Source organism: Emiliania huxleyi, assembly GCF_000372725.1.
Source record: "Emiliania huxleyi CCMP1516 unplaced genomic scaffold EMIHUscaffold_8, whole genome shotgun sequence".
Classification (NCBI taxonomy): Eukaryota; Haptophyta; order Isochrysidales; family Noelaerhabdaceae; genus Emiliania; species Emiliania huxleyi.
In genome coordinates, this window is record NW_005196021.1 from 1,097,134 (window position 1) to 1,116,415 (window position 19,282).

The following is a 19,282-nucleotide window of genomic DNA, read 5'->3' on the forward strand; positions in this document are numbered from 1 at the left end:
TTGGCGGAGGCGGAAGACCTCGATAGAGGGCAGGCAGCCGCATGCCAGCGGGGTGACGGCCCCAAATCGCAACGAGATCGACGTCGAGGCCGGCCCCTGCGGGCTCGTTCAGACTTGCAAGAGCAAGCCAGGCGCCGCAGGCCATAAAGAGGAGCGCAGATTAAAATGGCGCCGCAGGCTCCCCGGTCCGTCCGCGCACAGACCACAGGAAAAAACAAAAATCTATAAAACATCTATCAACACCACTAGGCTCTAGGGGGTGGGTGGGCTCCGATCTCCCCATCTCCAATATTCTCTAATCCACAGCGTCGTCATCTTAGGCCGGGGATCCAGTCAGATCTCCGATCTCCATCTTCAATCTCCAATCTCCAACGTCGTCATCTTAGGCCGGATCAGATCTCCGATCTCAATCTCCAATCTCCAATCTCCAATCTCGATTCGGCCGGGGGAGGAGGGGGGCTCAAACCTTCAAGGAGATGCAATTTGGATTCATTCACACTGACCATCTCTCATCTCCAATCTCCAATCTTCTACTTGGCCACTGTCGCCGCCGGCAGCAATCTACGACCTCCATTTTCAATCTTCGATCTCACATCTGGGGCGGATGGCTGGGCGCTAGGATCTACAATCTGCATTCTCCATCTCCTATCTCCACATTTTGGCCCTGTTGCTGCTCAGAGCGATCTGCAATCCACAATCTCAATCTTCGATCTTTAGTCTTGAATGGGGAACCGGACAGGACGGATCTACTGGCGAGACTTGGGCGTGTCCGTGTGAGAGATCCGCTAGGATCTCCAGTCTTAATCTACATTCTCTACCCCGGAACGATCTACGGCTTTACTGGTCTTGCGCAGAGATTTCCATTACTCCCCGGCGGGCCGGGCGGAGTAATCGATATCTCTACCGTCTAAAGGGTGTGGGTTGGCCCGCCGCACGACGCACACGTGCCGCAGTGTGGAACACCATTGGAACACAGACACGCGAGCGAGACACAGTCACGCAAAAAAGTAGTCATGTCATCCTCATGTCCTCAAGTCATAGGCACATCACTTACGGGGTTGGCGATTACGTTTTACCGGAGAGCTCCGGACTACTTTGGACCGCACGTCGGCTTTAGGTAACGAGCAAAATACAAGGGGTGGGGGCGGCGGGCGCGCGTAGCGCGCAGCGCCCCGTCTACGCTCCCTAGCTCTCCTCCAGCACCTCCTCCACGAGCATCCGATGCGCCTCCTTGTTCAGGATGACGCCCATGTGGTCGGCGTTGGCCACGGTGTGCAGCGCAAAGCGGCCACGCGTCAGGCTCGCCCAACCGCGCATCTTGGCGCCCGTCTCTCCGGCGGGCGCCTCGCCCGCCGCGGCGAGCGCGACGATCGGCAGGGCGAGCGGCGGCGGCGAGGGTGGCTCCACGCTGCCGAGCGCGGCGACGATGTCCGCCTCAGCGCAGAGGGCGATTGGCGAGCCGTACAGCTCACGCGCGAGGCCCACCGTCTCTGTGACGGGCGGAGGCCAAGCCGCCTCGGGCGAGCGGGCGTGCGGCGCGAGCGAGCTCGACCGGTACGCCGCGACGAGCCCGCTGAGGATCGCCGGCCCGGGCAGCGCCACGAACTCGCCCGCCGAGCAAACGCCCCACACCTCCTGCAGCAGCAGCGACTGAGGCCCATGCGGCGGCCTGCGCGCCACCACAAGCAGCTTGCGCACGCGCGGGCCGAGGGCGCGCGCGAGACCGTACGCAGCGACCGCGCCGTGCGAATGGGCGAGCAGCACCACCGGCCGAGCGCTCCCCGCCGCCTCCTCCACTTGAGCGGCGAGGGCGGCGATGTACTCGTCAAAGGTCTTGCACGCCGGGTGCGAGGTGTGGTGATCGAGGACGAGTGAGTCCTCGACGCCGGCCGCCCTGGCCGCGGCAAGCACGCGGCCAAGCAGGCTGCGTCCCTGCGAGGGAGTGAGGCCGGCGGAGTAGAGCGCGACGAGCAGCGGCGAGGGCGGCAGCACGCCGCCGCCCTCAAAGAAAGTGACCGCCTTGTCGCGGTCCCAGAGCCGCATCCGAGGCAGATCGATGGGGACGTCATCGGCCAACGCGTCCGCCTGGATCTCCTCGAGCTGCTCCAGGGTGAGCGGCATGCTTGGCGCGCAGCTGCGTCAGCGTCGGCCCGCGGCGCAGACGGCGAACTGCGCCACGGCTCCACGCCCAATGGAGAAGGAAGCCGCGGGGCCGAACCACTGGGAGGGCGCCTGGGCTAAATTTAGTGCGTGTGTTTAGTGCGCTATTTAGTGTGTGTTCGAGTGCGTGTGTAGTGCGACTTTAGCGCAAATTTAGCGCAAATTTAGTACATATTTAGCACATATTTAGCACATATTTAGCACATATTTAGCACATCAGACTCGGTCGAGAGACCCCAGATTGGCATCCATGCCTTTCTGGACAGGGTGGCCCGCCACAACGACCCCTGGAATTGGACTCGCCGCTTTCCTCCCGCTGTGATCCTGTGTGAGCTCTGTGTCTTGTTTGCCAACAACATACCTAAGACATATTTAGCACATATTTAGCACATATTTAGCACATATTTAGTGTCTTTTATCTCCAATTTAGCGCCACATTTAGTTCACTTTAGGTGCGGGCAGCTGCAGTACATTTAGTGTGGGTCCCGCATCTTTAGTGCGGGCACGCAACTTTAGCACGGCTTCCCAGCCACACCACAGCTGGCCAGGGCCGCGTGCTTTGCTCCTTGGCTGCCAAGCAAGAATGCACCACAGGAGATGCCTGGCCCCTGCCCTCATGCTTAGGCAGGCTCCCAGTGAGGCTAGATATGCAGCCCTCCAGAGCAAGATCTCCCGACTGAGCACAGGCACATAACCGATTCCCGAGAGGAGGTCCATCCAGCACCTTGGTCGACGCCGGCAGGTTGAGCGTGCCCGTCGCCTCTCCCTGCTGCCACGGCAGCGCCACCATCGTCTGCTCGGCCGTCTCTGCCATCGCAGTAAAGTCGTTATGTTCACGCCCCGCTTCCCGGCAAACGTTTTGCCGCTCGGCGGGCCCGGAGAAGCAGCCCGGAAAGCACCGAGGTTGATATTCAGCTGATTACCTTCGTTCGGTTGGGGACGGGACGGGGAACTTTTGCGTGGGCAGGGAACTGCAGGGGGAGAGGGGGGAGGGAGGCCCAGCGAGGGGCTGCGGCTGGATCCTACTGCGCGGCTGGACTAAAGACGCACTAAACCTCGCTAAATCTGGATGTAAAGTCGCAGTGAACTCGCGCTAAATTTGCGCTAAATTTGCGCTAAATTCGCGCTAAATTTGCGCTAAAGTTGCGCTAAAGTTGCGCTAAATTCGCGCTAAATTCGCGCTAAATTTGCGCTAAAGTGCGCTAAAGATGCAGTAGATAAACACTTCGCACCGCACTAAATTTAGACCCAGGCGCCCTCCACCACTGGGGCCCCTCCTGGTCGTGCCCACCCCTCGCACGACCCCGGGCGACAGCGGGGGACCCCGCAGCGGCAAACGCCTACTTTTTCACGGCCAAATCACGCTTCGGTGTTGAGTGATCTGTGATCTGTAAGGGTCCGCCCGCAGGCGCATTTTGTATACCGAGGCGGTGCCCGGTGCCGAACCTGTCGGACCTTAAGACAGCATTGTAGATCCCTGGGCGAGGGTGGTGGCGTCCCCGTCGGGAGGGGCTGTCTGGCGGAGGAGAGCAACCAGGTGCCCGGCGGCGTCCCGCCACATCCGGATGACCTCTCCTCGTTGTGCCAGTCAGCCCCGTTGGAGGTAGACCGCTCGTCTAGCCAATCAGCCTTAAGCGAGCGGTCTGGCCGTTGGAATGGCCGAGTTTGGTGGACTTGCGTCCTCGCATCGATCGTGGTTACAAGTAAGTAGCCTTATGACTTATGAACAGAACACCCACCCTGAACCACGTTCATCGGGAGGGGGGAGGTCTATGACCTACCTAATTGTCCGGCATGCGAGGGCATGCTCGGCCGTTCGGAGTCCCCCCTTTCTTGTCACCATTCTCTCGGTTAGCGTCTGAACTTGACGGGTGGCTTCCGGTGCGATCCCTGCTTCCGCTGGCGTTGGCGCTGTCTCTGTGCCTTCGTTATCGGCTCCTCGCCCTCGTGATGCTGCTGGCTCGCCCCCCCTCCCTGACTCATCGAATCGCTACGTTCATTCTCAAAGCGCCCTCGCTTCCTCGGCGGCTGGGGCGCCTCGTCCTCTGGCTGTTCCTCTTCTACGTCCATCACTGTGAATTCGTCGTCTGTCTGCATCTTCGTCGCCGTCGTTGGCGTCTTCCGGGTGTCTGTGTCCGTCCCCGCCGCTGCCTCCTTGTAGGCGCTGTTCACGGGGGCGCGGTCATGACGCCCGAGCTCGCGCCGAAGTCCACCCTCCAAGAAGAAGGAAACCTGTGCCCGCAGTCGGGGCTCTCGCCCCCCGGTGTGAACATGAACACGCCGTGGTGGGAGGGCGCTGGCGCCGCCCCCCACCCCTCGCAGCAACGCAAGGGAGGGATGGGAGGACGGCACGCCGCCACCACACAGGACAAAGAAAGAAGGAAAGAAAACAGACAACCCAAGGGAGGGATGGGAGGACGGCACGCCGCCGCAGGACAGGTCCAGACAAGCAAAAAAAACAGGGCAAAAAAGAGACTTTTTTCGGCGACCGATAAATGCTTCGACTCGGACTCGCTGGGGCCACGCGCCGTGCGGGCGTCGCGCGCGCCGCGTGCGCCGGGGGGGTCGGGCTTCCAGCCCGGCGGGGCATGGCGAGCGTCCCGTACGACAAGGTTGTGTGCGAGCGCAAGACCACCGACGACTCGATCAAAAAGTTCTTCCGACTCACGATTGAGTCGACGATTGTCGCCACCATCATGGCGTTTTGGTGGCGCTCGTCGCACAACGCGGAGAAGGAGAAGATCAACCGGTACTACGCGACCCTGCGCGCCGAGATGGCCGCCGCCCGCGCCAAGGAGGAGGCGGAGGACGACGAGTAGTCGTGACCGGGGGGCGTGAGCGGCTTTGCAAATGGGGGAGGGGGGGGAGGGAGAGGTGGGGGGGTGGGGGTGGGGGGGTGGGGGGCGGTTGGGGGGGCTGCCACCGCGTCATCCTCGTGGACGCTCGCGCGTGTGCGTCTCCGGCCTGTCGCCCTACCCCCCGGGCGCGTGTCCCGCTGCGCCGCGGTGCCGTCACGCAGTTTGGCTACTCCTTCTCTATGCCGGGAACGCTTAAAAAGTGAGTGCTCTGTGTCACTTTTTTGGAGTAGATCGTGCCGACTGCCGCGACAGCGTTTTTCGAACCATTTTTTGCACGTCTCACCCCGAGCGCGCTGGGGGCGCTGGCGCCTTCAGCCTTCTGGTTCTGGCACCAGCGGGGGAGGCACTCCCAGGCACGAGCGCGCACCGCCGCGCTCCCCCTCCCCCTCCTCGCCGCCTGCCAAATCACCGCGGCCGTCTGCGCCTGCTTCCGAGTATGACTCCGAGCTCGAATTTTCCGACGCTGAGGCGCGGGATAGGGTGGCAGGGGTTGTACACGACGCAGTGCAGCAGGCTGTGATGCAATACGGCTATGACGACGAGCTCTACCAGGCATGGAGGGACGGCGAGATAGGCGAAAAGGACTTGCCGGAGGAGGTGATGGCTATGACTTTGGACCTTTGCGAGAGGTGGCGAGCGGAGCAAGAGCGGTGTAGGCGCGTCCACGCGGCGCAGCGGCTCTCCCGCGACCCCGCTCCCAGGCCCCTCTCGTAGCCGCAGCCGTAGCCGCAGCCCCAACTCTTGCCGCTCTTCCGTGTCGGGTTGTGACGAGGGGTGAGGGGACACGGATTGAAGATCCCTCACACCAAGATCGTGCAGGGCGGGGACACATGTCCCTAAATCCCATCTCGTCTCAGAGTTTGACCGTTTTATTTATTTATTTAATTCACCCCCCGCGGCGCACCCCTGCCGGCCCACGCCTCTCACACGACACACGAGACACGTGAGACGTGTCACAAGTACGCAGACTTGCGGGTTGGGGTAGTGACTTGGACGGTTTGTGGAATTTGATATTTGTGCGTCACCGACACGCGTCGGTCGCGACCTACGCGCCGGCGCTCGGCGCACCCAAGTCCAAGCTGGAGTTGATCGTTGCTTCCCTTTCGCGAGGCGGTGCGGACTGCCGGAGGCCTCGGTCTCCCCTCTGCCCGTGCGACTTTCGCTAACTCCCTCGAGCGTAGATCGTCTCTCTTCGGCGCGCTCGAGCACGTTTGGCACCAAGAGGCTTTGATTCTTACGACCCTCACCCGCCAAGGCAGGTGTGCACTCTGCTAGTACTTGTGTGCTCACACCACTACACTGTGGGGTGTGCCCGAGCATGATGTATGTGCGCGTCTGTGCATGTGTGGGACAGACGTTGTTGTCCTATCACCTATGCGCGGGGCTTCCCGCGGGGACCGAAGACGTAACAGCAGCAGCAGCAACGACACGCGACACGTACGTGGTACGAAAATCGGATTATTAAATCGAGAGGTTGAGGTACGAACCACAGTCGTTTGAGATGATCGCCACCGATCTAGAAGAAGAGAGAGTACACTAGAAGCAAGATGATGCGCATGAACCAACAATCTATACTGAGTACTGTCTACACACGTCACACGTGTGTGTCGGAGTCGGTGTGAGGGTTGTGTAAGTTGCCTGATAAAGCCGTATATCCCGTAACCCTAACGTAACCCGTAGGGCGTAGGGGGGGGGGGGGATGGCCTTCCTCCGCCCGCCTCTGTGAGCTCTGAATACTTCTGACGAGACGCTACTATGTTCTTGTGGCAAAAATGGGTTAACCCACCTGTAACGTGTAACCTCTGTACATCGAATTCCGCTACACCCTACACGCACGCACAAGGTTTTGCCAACCGTGGACCGGGCGCGCCTCGGCCGCCCCATCAAGCCGCCCACGGACAGCCCCCGCGCACGCGCATATCTGCGCAGGTCGGCGATCGGGCACGGTCCTTGCACGAACTGCGGCAAACGCCCAATACGAATCGCCCGGCAACGCGCCAACGCCGAGGCCGCGGGAAGACCACGCTCACGCGCGCCACTTGAACGGGTAGTCCGCGGGCCGTGGCGGTCAGGCGCGGCTGCGCAGGAGTGCACGCTCGCGCTCAGGCGAACAGCGCCGCGCGCAGCTTCGGGAGGCGGGTTTCGTAGGCGAGCATCAGCCGTGACTGCAGCGTGTTAGTGAGCGAGATCTTGCCGCCAAAGCCGGAGACCTGCGCAGTGGGGGCAGGGGAGGGGGGAGATGAAGGTACTGGTGCAACCGCTGCAAGCACAAGGCGCGGACACATGCACTCGCTAGAGGAGAGAGGGGGGCGGAGGGGGGGGGCGGGGGGGGGGGGTACAGTAGAGTGGGGGGGGGTGCAGCAGAGGTCGTGGTTGTGCCGCCACCGAAGACTGTGTTACATGTCTGATCTTCTAGAGCCTGGGGCCTCGACGCCGCCGATGCCGGCGGCGAGCGGGGACGAGTCCCACGCAACCTCGATCGAGGAGGCGAACGCAGCGTCCTTGTTCTTGGCGGCCCAATCCTGGCAAAATGAGGGGAGGGGAGGTGTGCGGTGAAATATCCACACGCAGTGCGTCTACGGCGAGCCCCGTTTTCCCACCCTCGCTTCCCCCTGTCCACGGGACAAGCAGGAACCCGGCGCGCATTCCTTCTTGCGGCCGCATCTAGTGGTGTATGGTCGCGCGGGAAACGTTCGAGGGCGGTGGGGGCTCGGAAGGGTCTCGGACGTGTCTCCGCGCCTTGTACTTGGCCGCAGCGGCAGTGCACGCCTGACCGCCAATACTACAGACATTTTTCTGGACACGGTTTGGAGGTGGGGGGGGAGGGGGGGAGGGGGGGGGGGGGGGGTTCTTGTGTTCCGCAAACGTGCGAGGGGTTCGGAAAGGCGGATGGGAGAGTGAGCGGCCGAGCACGACGTGCACGACGCCACTCTGGCTAGCGACACTCCCCCCAGACCTCGTTCGACTGCGAGATCCGCTTCTGAACCTCGATCTGCTTCTCCTTGCGCTCGTACTCTGCGCGGATCTTTGCCTTCTCCGCCTAGAGAGGTGGCGGAGAGGGTGGCAAGGGTTGGCGGCGGCGGCGGCTGCGGGGGGTGAAGCCGGCGGCGACGGCGACTGCGCAGGAGGATGGGCCCGCATGTGACGGACGGCGACGGCGCCTCCCCCGAGCAAGGGGCATCTAGCGGCTCTGGGCAGTGTGCAGTGGCCGATTGGGCCCGCGTCTGGCTCTGGGTAGGTGTAGCTCGGAGGCGTCCGCACACCTCGACCATCCGCAGCTTCTCAATGTTGAACTCCTCGTCCGCCTAAGGGGGATGGGTTCCGAGCAGGTTGCGGGGGCGTTCCGCCTTTTTGGTCCTCAACTGCTCGCCCGCCTTGAGCTTGATCTCGGAGGCCTTCTCCGCCGCCTCCTGGTGGATGAACTGCTGCATCTGCTTGATTTGCTGGTTGATCTCCACGTCGTTCATCTTTGAGGCTGGGGTGGAAGGAGTCGAAAGAGCAACGAGGGGACCTGCGTGCAAAGTATGTGTACGTTAAATGAGGAGCAGAGAGGTGGAGGGGGAGAAGGGGGCGGCGGAGGAGGAGAAGCGGGGATGATAACAAGCCCCGCCACGGCGGCAGCGGCGGCGGCGGCGGCGGCGGCGGTTGTGGCTACGCGGCGGATGAAGATTCACTGGTGAAGCGTTTGGTGCAAAACGCCCCGCCGTCGATTGACGCCGTGTGTGGCTGGGCGTCATGGAGCGGCGGGGCGGCGGGGCGGCGGGTGGTGGGGTCGGCTTCGCGCGTGCTACGAGGGGGCGCGGCTGTGCCGGTGCGCGCGCAGGGGCGCCGGGGGCAGGGAGCTGTGCACCGCGACACAGGTATGAGCGAAGGAATTCTTTTCACTTTTGAGCACTTGAGCACTGGAAAGGGTCGATTCCGCATGGTACGGGACCCCTCGATCGTCTCGCCCTCCCTCGCTGGTGTGCTCATTGGGGGGGGGGTCATAACAAACACGGTACAGGATCGAGTTCCCGAATCTTTTCACTCGAGTAGGGGGGCGTTCTGCGGCTGCTAGGGGAAACCCAAAGCGCGGAGCCCCCTCGGAGACAGGGAGGGAGGGTTGGCCTGTATCCATGTTTCCGGAAACCAGAAAGGAAACGAGAGGGTCCCCAGCACTTTGCGTTTCCGGAAATTTCCAGGGAAACTAGAGGGTGTTTGGTGCTCCATTCTGGCAACTCTCGAGTTTCCCTGAGTCTGAGAGCTGGTCTGGGGCAAAATCTGAGGTGCGGCGGTAAGTTTACAACAAAACTCCATCGCACAACACTGGGCACGGGACTGGCGCGCACTGGCACTAACACAGGTACACCAGTGAGCAGTGTGCGCCAGTATAGTAAAAAGAATTTTACAACAAAAGAATTTTAAACAAACAATGAGAACGCAAAGGAGGACGCGAGATACACTGCCTCCCCCTCGCTTTTGCAAAATCCTGCAAAGGTGGGGACGTGTCTAGAGTACCACCAGCCATCACTTTAGTTGGTATAAGAAAAAGAAAGTCCCGGAAAGTGAGAAATGCCGGGCAGCGTGGTGCATGACTTCAACCTCCCATACGTATTTTCGTTCGCTCCTCCCTCGGGCTGTTCCATCTTCCCATCTCCTTCCAACTCAGGCGAGACGTGGGGGGGCGTGGGTGCGGGGTGCGGTGCGGTGTGAGTGTGTGCATGTCATATGGCTACAGCAAGTGTCCATCCGTCTGTATTATTATCAACAACGAAGGCGCTCTCAAAAGAAAGAAAGAAAACTTTAGTTGGTATAGTACCCCACCTTCACCGATCGGTGATTTCTTTTTTTGTTTCCCATAAGTAAGGTAGGTAGGTAGGTAGGTAGGTAGGTAGGGGCAGGGCAGGGGCCGGCCAGGTTTTTGCAGAATTTCAGCAGGTAGGTAGGTAGAAAGGTGAAGAACAGCCAGGCTCGGACTGGACACCAACGCGGTATGGGTGGACGCTGGACAGATGATGACGACACGCACGAGCGACACACAGACACAAACAAGCTCACAAGACACACAGCCAGCTGGCTGCCACACACCCTGAGTTGGCGTACACATAACTCAAGGCCACATCCTCCCTGTCGCCCCCCCCAGCACTCCAAGGTGCCAAGAGAAACAAACAAGGGCACAACAAACAACAGACGACAGGAAGTGACATGTGAGGCTAGAGCAGCATGCTCCACCTCTAGCAATCTCTCCGGCCGGCGAGGCATGGGCGAGACCGTATGTGGGGTCTAGTGAGGTGTCTATATGGACGCCCTCCTCATGGGCTAGCTGCCTGCGGGAGGAACCAAAACAAAAATAATAAAAACACCTAACCACCCAAGACTGCTTTCAGACGCTTACGCCAATTTCCGCTCAACCTGCGCAAATCGTGACCCCCAGAACTCGTGATACCCGAGGAGTCTCGAGCTTCAGCTGGCGAATCATGCCGCTCTCGGCACAGAAGCAGCGCGAGCGCCGCGCCGCGCAGCGCGCTGCCGAGGCTCAGGACGCGGCTCGCGGGCAGCGCAACCGCCCGGCGCCGAGCCGGTGCTAGGCCGCCTCCGCTGCGCCTGCTTCCTTGCGCGCCGCTGGACGTCGGCCGAGAAGACCGCTTCCCTCTGGGGACCCGACTCCGCGAAGATCGCGCGCGCGTCGTGAGTGGCGGCGCGCGCGCGATCTCCGTTCCCGGGCACGCCGGTCGCAGTGGCATGGGCTCCCAGGCTCAAAAGCGCTCCCGCCAACAGCGAGCGAGCGCCGCCGCTGCTCCTCCTCCCGCCGCCGCTCACCGAGACTCGGTGCCGCCGTTCTCGCCGCCGCCGCCGCCGCCGCCGCCGCCGCCGCCGCCGCCGCCGCCGCCGCCTCGCGCCTCGCCTCCGTCACCGCCGCCCTCCATCTCGCAGGGTTACTTCCCCCAGGATTGGTCTTCTCTGCCTGCGGGAACACCCTCGGGCGGCCGGGTGGGGCTGCGGCTGGAGCTAGCATGGCTCGATAGAGCCGAGACCCCGTGTTGAGGCGGCGCTCCTGTGGGCGGCTGTGGAATCGGGAGATTCGACCTTAGATCTCCAGTTATCTCATCCCAGTGGATGGACGTCCGGACGTCCCTTTGTGTTCCTCTCGCCGTCCGCCAGCGAGACGCTCTGTCGCTGGCGACCGCAGTTTTCTGTGAGGTGGGAGGAGAGGAGAGGACGCAGTGAAGATGGCGCAGCAGCAGGCCCCGCCAGCTGCGCAAGCGCCCATCGTCGTCGTCGTTGACGAAGTTCAGATCACCAGTGATGCAGCGCTCGTTCTCGCTCCAGGGGCTCAGCACGTAAAGGACCACACGCCTTGTCTGAGTTGGACCACGGTGTACGACAATGCAGGAGCAGTGACCAACTACACCCTGGGGCAGAGTGACGCCAAGGGCGCCTTCCTGCCGCGGTGCCGGTTCAGCGTGGACCAGCAGACAGGCACCCTCCTCGATGGGAACCACGTTCTCAATGTGCTTTTCAATGGGGCATTCTGGTCGCGGCTTCTGACCGCTCTGGACGCGGCGAACCTCTTTGCCACTTCCATGGAGAAGATCGGCGTGCTGCACCAGCGCCTACTACGTTTTCTTAATGCCCGCGCACCGAAATGAAGGTGGAGGTTGCAAAAATAAGAATTCTAGGGCCATTCCGTACGATTGTGAGCGGCCTGTCCTTCTCCCACCCCTCGTTTGGCGTGTCCGTTGTATTTATTTTATTTATAGCGCAGCCGCTCATAGTGCATCCAACAAGATGTAGGATTAGCGCTCGCAATCGGAGGCATGTTGCTAGGATTGTGAGCCGTGCTGCTCGCAAGCTCGCAACAGACCTAGACTTTGCTCGGATTGCGAGCGCGCTGGTACTCGAGTAGTAGTCGTAGGCGTCACCAGTAAGCTGAGCGGAGCTGCTCTTAGTTCTAGAAGATGTACCTTAAGGTAGTTGCGAGGAATGCTGCTCACAATCCTTCGACTTCCAGGATTGAGAGCGAGGCTGCTCTCACTCAATCCTAGCCTTCTACAAACGAGAAGGTTCACCCCCACTCCGCTGCGCTCCGACCCGATTTTGAGGGCCATGGGGAAATTTAAGGTGTTGCTGCGCAAACAAAAGGGGCGGCGCGCGGGCGCGCGCGGCGGGCGCCGAGAGTCCGTTTTTGGAGACCAGACCTTTCGGATGGTTCATGCTTTCTATGTCTATCTATCATGCTTCATGACAACAGCTGCAAAAGGTACACGGCGGCTTTTGCTGGTGCATGCACAGGCCCGACGGAGGAAGGGTGTGCCTCGACACCGCTCGACACCGCTCGACGCCAGACCCATTTTGGAGTCACAGAGTTAGAAAATCAGAGTTGCAGCAGCAGTCTCAAACTTGGCTGGCAGTACTTTCATCCCTCAGTTGCAGCCTCAGCCTCTCAGTTGCAGCTCAGTTGCTCCCCTGGTGATGTAGCAACCATGGCAGTGCTCAGGTAGCCCTCAGGTGCTGCACAGGTCAGCACCTTGTACAGTGGCAATGAATCCTCACACCAGTGAGGCAGCGTGTGCCATGAGTGCGGACCTGTGGTCCATTGCGCTTTGTGCACTGGCGACGCTGCCCAACGGCGACGCTGCAGCGGCGGTGACGCTGCTGCGATGGGTACGGTAGCCCGTAGCTGCTGGACAGCACCTTGTGCAGTGGCAATATCTAGGGTCAGGTTAGAATACTTTCCACAGCGCACAGGTGGGAGCCATCTGTAAAATTCTCCGTGTTTTAGTGCGCGCCAGTCCCGTGCCCAGTGTTGTGCGAGGGAGTTGGCTTGTTTGTATGTGTATCGCGCACCTTTGGGGGGGGGGGGCGGAAAAGAGCTAAGAGGAACCTCTTAGTTAGCGCCATCGCCATGGTGCATGGTGCTGCAAGCAGCGCCGGGCGACGACCACTTCGACGACCGACTTACCGCCTCCCGGCCCCCCTCTCCACACCTCCGCTGCTTAATGTTTGTTTGACGACTCGAACCCGTGAAGCGCTTCCCCGATCCCCGTCCGCGGGTTTACCCCGCACACGGCTCACGGGTCAGCCTGCCACAGCCACGTATAAATAAAAGGAAAAAAGACAAACCGAAAAGGGTCTCCAGCCATAAATAAATAAATAGAGCAGCCAACCCCTGGTGGGGTCTCCAGCCACGTATTCACGCAAGCGCCGATAAAATTCTTCCCGTGCCGCCGTGCCTAGTAAAGAAAGAAAGAAAGAAACCACAGACCCCAAGGGAGGGATGGGAGGACGGCACGAGTGTAGTGCTAGCCGTCGCCCACCCTAAAAAAGAAAGAAAGAAAACAGGGAACCCAATCCCTTGGGCCGGCGGAAATTCTTTCCAGCCGGGCGCTTCCACACCCTCCTCGACACACCCACTTCGAGCAGCACCCATGACGGCGGGTTCGACGTGGACGTTCGTGAACGGCGTCAAGGTGACGCAGGTCCCAGGCGAGGCGCCCGCGAGCCGCAGCGCGCCGCCCGTGCTGCTGCCGGCGAAGCACACGCCGATCATGGCGACGGGCATCTCGGCGCCAAAGCTCGAGCTGTCCGGCCAGCACGCGGCGGGACATTCGGGGCTGCCGCCGCCGCCGCCGGGCACAGTCTTCCTCTCGAGCATCCCGGAGGCGCTCGACGACGCCCAGCTTCTCCAGCTCATCTGCACCTTTGGCGACGCGACGTCGCTGCAGCGCGCGGTGACGTTTGCGACCTTCACGTACAGCGAGGGGGACGAGATGGGGCAGACGGCCATCTACGCGCTCAACGGGCTCGAGCTCGGCGGCGCGAGCCTCGCCGCGCGCAAGGCCACCGCGCAGGACCTAGCCGCCCTCCGGGGGTCGGCGGAGCTGCGCGATGAGGCAAACAGACAGAGCTCTGCTTCCCTGCCGCCTCTCCCCGCCGCCGCCGCCTCCACTCTCCCCACCGCACCCTCTGCCGTCGTCTCCTCGCCGCCGCCTCCCGCCCCGCCGCCTCCACTCACCGCCGCCTCCCCTCAACCACCGCCTCCCTCACCGCCGCCTCCCCTCACCGCCGCCTCCCCTCAACCGCCACCTCCCTCACCGCCGCCTCGCAGGCGCCCAAGCCGCCGGCAAACGGCGGCGGCGCGGAGGGTGCGCCCAAGCCCTGGGTCGTCGAGCTGCGCGGCGTGGTGGGCGACGACACCGACGCCGACATCGCCGAGCAGGACGTACACAATGAGTGCTCCCCGTCATGCCCTTCTCCGAGGAGGGGGATCGCCCGAGATCACCCGAGATTACCCGAGATTAGGTGCTCCGACCTCGGGGACGTCTCTGCGGTCTCACCCCCCCCCCCCAGATGCGGAAGACGACACAGCGATGCCTTCGAGCAAGCTCGCGTTCCATTCGGCCGTATGCGACTGCATCGCCGCCACACCTCACTGCGCAGGAGTAGCGCAGGAGTAGCCTCTCTCCTTTGCGCGAGGCTGGCCTGCTCACGCTCTAGGTGCGGTACGCCGACGGCGCCTTTTTCGTCGAGCTGGCGGACAAGCCTAGAAGCGGAATACGTGTTCTTGTATTCCGGCCAACGCTCGAGGACGCGTCTTCACTGTATTCGACCGTATTCAGCTGTATTCGTCTCCCTCCCCTTACACGATGCTCTCCTCTGCACAATACCGCCTTCCCCGCCTTCCCGCCCTGAGGTTGGTGTATTCACCCTGTAGGCGGACAAGGCGGACGCCGACCGGGTGTGCAAGGCACTTGGCGGGCGAAAGTACCTCGGCCGCACCGTGCAGGCCAAGCTGCTGCCGCAGGATGAGAAGTAGAGCACTCTCGCGCGCGGTCGACGTCGGCTGAAGGGAGCGAGATCGCACGACCCGGTTAGCGCCCAGCGAGCGCCGTGATTGTGTGCGATACGATCCGCGGCACACACCGAGAGCGAGACGCGAGAGATGCTACAACTTGCAGTACGTTATAAGATATAAGAAGCTATTTCTTGGGACTCGCTCTGCTACTATTTTTTTGCGCCGATGCAGCGAGAGTCAGCTCACGAGGGCGGTGCCAGACCCGGCGGTGATTGCAGCGGCAGAGCGTGCGGCAGCGGTGCTTGCGGCAGCGGCGCCTGCGGCAGCGGCGCTTGCGGCTGCGGTGCTTGCGGCTGCGGTGCTTGCGGCAGCGGCGCCTGCTGTGGCGGCGGTTGCTGCTGCTGTGGCGGCGGCTGATGCTGTGGCGGCGGCGGCTGCTGTGGCGGCGGCGGCGGCTGCTGTGGCGGCGGCTGCGGCTGCGGCTGCGGCTGCGGCGGCTGCGGCGCCGGCTGTGGAGGCTTCAGCTGAGGCGGCTGCAGCGGCGGCAGTTGCTGGGTGGGCGGCGGCGGCGGCGGCGGCTGAGGCGCGTCGCGCTGCCTCATCTGCAGCAGCAGCTGTTGCCGCAACGCGCGCACTGCCGGGCCGGACGTAACCGCTGAGGGCGGCAGTGCGGCGATCTCAGCGGCAAGCCCCACGCGAACCCTCTTGACGCAGGCTTGCTCTGCCTCGGTGGCGGGCGGGTCCGCGCGAGACCGCTTCGACACGAACGCCGCGAGCGCCGCGAGGTCCGCCGGCAAGTCGTCTCGAGCGGCGCCGGCAGCGGCAGCGCCCGGCGGCGCCACCGAGTCGGCTCTCGACATATAGAGCGAAAAGAATTTAAACCCCGAATTTTACAAGAAAACTCAAACAAAAGAAGTTTACAACGCCTGGCCATGCAACACTAGGCACGGGACTGGCGCGCACTGGCACTAACACAGGTACACCACGGGAGCGAAAAGAATTATAACATATTCTCGCACGACACTCGGCACAGGTCAGTCTCAACAGTGTGCCTTTGAAACGTGCAAAGGAGCAGGCTCCCGCGGGGCAGCCGCGCCAGAAACAACCCCCGACATAAAACGAAAAGTCCCGTTTTGCTGTTCACAGACGAGCTTCTCCTTCTGCATAATTTATGCTGCTGAGCCCAGCCTGCCTCTCGCGCCTCAGGGTGCGTGGGTGCCGCACGCCGGTTAGTGCAGGCGCGGCTTTTTCTGTACGGTAAAGGTTTTCGGTATACATGTAGCCTCCCGGTGAATGGGCGGCTTCTCGCGGCGCCGCGCGCCGCGCCCGCCCCCGCGCGCCGCGGCGGGCCGGCGCCGGGGGCCGCCGGCCGCCGCGCGCGGGTGAGTGTTGACGCAGTTGTGTGTTTGAGCGCGGGGTGGGGTCTGGGGAGTGGCAGTGGGGTAGCGTCTGTAGAGACGAGTATGTCGGCCGACGCTGCCGTGTGTGTCGGTCTCTCGGTGGTGTGCGTGTGCGAAGAGAGAGATTTTTAGCAATACTCGTTTGTTGTGTTCGTGTGCGTGTGCGCGTGCACAACCGGGTCCAACCCGAGAGATATTTTCTTTTCTTGTCGGCGAACGGACGTACGGTATCTTGCAGAAGGCGGCGCGAGATTGCGGCGGGATCACTCGCGGACCAACCCAATACCTCGGTAGTGTGAGGCCGACCCAAGGGGAACTAAAAGTCAAGGCCGAGACACTCAAGACAGCCTCTTTCGCGATGATGCAGCCGTCTGTCGCGCCTCCAACCAAGGCGTACCTCCTCGAGAAGAAGAGCGGCGGGATCGCCGAGATCAAGCACCGCGGCCTCAAGGAGAAGATCCCCGTCATCAAGCACCTTGGCGGCGGCGGCGGCGACGACGACGACTTGAATGGCAGGGCACCGATTCGCGCCGTCCTCCAGAAGGTGGACGTCGGGCTCAAGAAGATCACGGGCTCGATTACCGATTTGCTCGGTGACGACCTCGGCGGCTTGCTCGACAACCTCCTCAAAAAGGTCTATTCGTTCGTCAAGAACAACGCGCTCGAGCTGGTCAAGACTCTCCTTCGGGAGCTGGCCCACTGCGGTGGCCTCTTTGAGTCGCTCGAGGCGTGTGCTATCCTCGCGCCGACCCCACGCCGTCTCGGCCGCTGACCCCCCCTTTTCGCGCCGCCGCCTCCGCCCCACCCCGTTCCTCTGCCAAATCTCCCGGGCGCGCGCAGCCGCGAGCAAAGCTTCACACGAGACGCCTCCTCGCAGGGCTTCCTCCACCGCATCGCCGGCAAGGTCAACCGCACCATCGAGCAGGTCCTCCGCGCCATCAAGGGCCTCCTCAGCGGCGAGCCGGTGCCGCCGGACGACCAGCAGGCATGCACACATATGCGCCGCAGACCGCCGACTCGTGTGCACTCGCACCGCCCGCAGAGCTGCTCCCCAGCGCTCCCCCGCTTGCGCCCCTGCGCCCCTCCCACGCCCCCTCCTCCGCGTGGCAGATCCTCGACGCCATCCAGGAGGACTCGGAAGGGCTCCTGCAGGGCATCCGGGCGAGCGACCCCCCCCTCCCCCCCCGCCTCTTCCTCCCTCGCCCTGCTGCCCCGTCCCCTAAGCCACACCCACCCAACCCTTTCTCCCCGCAGGGCGGCATCGAGAGACTCCTTGGGAGGCTGCTCCCCCACGAGCTCTTTGGAAAGGTCAGACTCGCGCCCCCCTCCCCCGCGTGGCAACCCACGCCGGAACTGCCCTCACATCCCCCCGCCGCTGCCGCCGCCCTCTCGCCGCCGCCCTCGCCCCCGCCCTCGCCCCGCCATCGTCCCCGCCCCCGCCCCCGCCCCGCCGCCGTCCAAAGCCCCGCCGCCGTCCGGCAGCCGCCGCCCTCGCCCTTGCCTCCAGCCGCGCCGCCCCCGCGTCGACCCGCCCCCGTCCTGCACCACATGCCCTTGTGACCCGTCTTCTCCCCTCGCGCTCTCCACAGATCCGGGGGATGCTCAACAGAATCTTCCGCACCGACGACGCGGCGGATGGGAAGACAGCCCTCGACGGCATCTTCAATGGCTCCCTCCGCAAGCTCTTCAAGAAGCTCAACAAGTTCATCTCGTCCATCTTCGAGACGGTGCATACACAGCCGTCCATGCGCGGCCGTCGCAGACCCTCAGAGATCCCTTGCCCCCTACCTCGCCACCAACCCTGTCGCAGCCGCCCATCCCACTACCGCCTTTCCCGCCCCCACCGTCAGCCCCGCCCATCTAACCCTTCCTCGATGACGGTCGCAGCTGAACGACTTGCTCGCCAACCTCAACTCGCTCGTCGTCGGCACCCTCCAGAAGACGGGCGAGCTCGACAAGAACGTCTTCGAGGGCAGGGTCTTCAGCAGCATCAAGTCGCTCGTCCTCTACGTGCTCGGCGACACGCTCGGCTTCGTCAAGAACACGCTCAACCGGGTGGGCGGGTTCCTCAAGCGGCTCTCTGCCAACGAGGCGGCGGAGCCGGATGGCATCACCTGTAACTCGGGCTGCGGCGGCATCGGCGGCCTCATCGACCGGGTGCTTGGGCGGGTGCTCGGCCTCACCGGCAACATCCTCGAGGGCGTCTTCAAGATCGGCGAGGCGATCGAGAAGCTGCTCGGCGGAGCCATTGGCAACCTGCTAGAGCACTTCAAGAGCGGCTTCATCGGCGGGCTCGAGACGCTGCGCGGCATCATCAAGGGGCTCCTCTGCGGCTGGCTGCCCTGCATCCTGAGCAGCATCGACGCTTTCCTCTCCGAGGTACCCCCCCCCCCCCCCTCTCGGGCCGCCGTCGACACCCCACCGCGCGCTGGCATAGCACTGATGGCTCATCCACCCTCCCGCCCACCTCCCGCCCACAGATCGCCGGCACGATCGGATGCGGCCTCGAGAAGGTGAAGAAGGGCCTGCGAGCCATCCTCCGCGGCGACGATGACGACCCCGACGCCAAGGGCGTCCTCGGCCACGCTGGGGGATTCATCCGGTCCATCATCGGCCAGGTCGGCGACGTCCTCGACGGCATCCTGCCCGGCATCCGCGGCCGCGTCAAGGGTCTGCTCGAGAAGGTCTTCGGCACCGACGAGACCGCGGGCCTGCTGCGGACCATCTTCGGGCTCGTCCGCGAGCTGGTCGGATTCGGCGACAAGCTGACCGAGCACATCCTCAGCGCGGTGACCGACGCCCTCGCCCAGGATGGCATCGACATCGATCTCCTCGGCAAGACGGGCGAGCCCTCTCTTTGCGCCCTTAGATTGCATGGAGAGGGACATTCGGAACGCCTCCTGGTCACGTCCCATAGGCGCTCTGCTGGGCCAGGTCAATGGCGCTGTCGGAGACCTGCTCGGAGACCTCTTCGGGGCGCTCTCCCCGATCGCCGAGAAGATCGGAGGCTTCCTCGGCGGCATCGACGACGCCGTCGTCGGGCTCGTCGAGCGCGTCGTCACGCGGGTGGGCGGCATCGTCCACGGCCT

General features: G+C 62.9%; 5 protein-coding genes across 5 annotated transcripts in view; 2 read left to right on the plus strand and 3 right to left on the minus strand.

The window, feature by feature from the left end:
• Positions 1-1,097: 1,097 nt before the first annotated feature.
• EMIHUDRAFT_350921 (hypothetical protein) lies at positions 1,098-2,225 on the minus strand. The gene has a single exon (XM_005759656.1). It carries the CDS (start codon positions 2,119-2,121, stop codon positions 1,186-1,188), a length of 936 nt encoding a protein of 311 aa, XP_005759713.1. The 5' UTR covers positions 2,122-2,225; the 3' UTR covers positions 1,098-1,185.
• Positions 2,226-4,664: 2,439 nt separating this feature from the next.
• On the plus strand, positions 4,665-5,212 carry EMIHUDRAFT_350923 (hypothetical protein). Its single transcript, XM_005759657.1, has one exon. It carries the CDS (start codon positions 4,749-4,751, stop codon positions 4,977-4,979), a length of 231 nt encoding a protein of 76 aa, XP_005759714.1. The 5' UTR covers positions 4,665-4,748; the 3' UTR covers positions 4,980-5,212.
• Positions 5,213-6,792: 1,580 nt separating this feature from the next.
• On the minus strand, positions 6,793-8,485 carry ATPVE (vacuolar H+-ATPase V1 sector, subunit E; the record flags this gene model as incomplete). Its single annotated transcript, XM_005759728.1, has 7 exons — positions 6,793-7,228; positions 7,445-7,540; positions 7,746-7,814; positions 7,975-8,058; positions 8,131-8,135; positions 8,280-8,323; positions 8,382-8,485. 7 exons carry the CDS (start codon positions 8,483-8,485, stop codon positions 7,121-7,123), a joined length of 510 nt encoding a protein of 169 aa, XP_005759785.1. The 3' UTR covers positions 6,793-7,120.
• Positions 8,486-10,451: 1,966 nt separating this feature from the next.
• Positions 10,452-11,779, minus strand: EMIHUDRAFT_433063 (hypothetical protein; the record flags this gene model as incomplete). The annotated part of the gene is made up of 4 exons (XM_005759658.1): positions 11,578-11,779; positions 10,725-10,962; positions 10,658-10,661; positions 10,452-10,619 (listed from the first exon to the last, which is right to left on the minus strand). Coding segments are annotated over exons 1-4 (414 nt in total), but the record flags the coding sequence as incomplete, so codon positions are not given.
• A 4,772-nt stretch (positions 11,780-16,551) lies between these two features.
• EMIHUDRAFT_97097 (hypothetical protein) overlaps positions 16,552-19,282 on the plus strand; it is a gene marked incomplete at both ends in the record, with an annotated part of 5,719 nt that continues 2,988 nt past the window's right edge. Inside the window, 7 exons of the mRNA XM_005759659.1 lie at positions 16,552-16,922; positions 17,034-17,157; positions 17,448-17,501; positions 17,783-17,920; positions 18,081-18,572; positions 18,674-18,982; positions 19,128-19,259. Of these exons, the coding sequence (XP_005759716.1) occupies positions 16,552-16,922; positions 17,034-17,157; positions 17,448-17,501; positions 17,783-17,920; positions 18,081-18,572; positions 18,674-18,982; positions 19,128-19,259 (1,620 nt within the window). The remainder of the gene's footprint in view (positions 16,923-17,033; positions 17,158-17,447; positions 17,502-17,782; positions 17,921-18,080; positions 18,573-18,673; positions 18,983-19,127; positions 19,260-19,282) is intronic.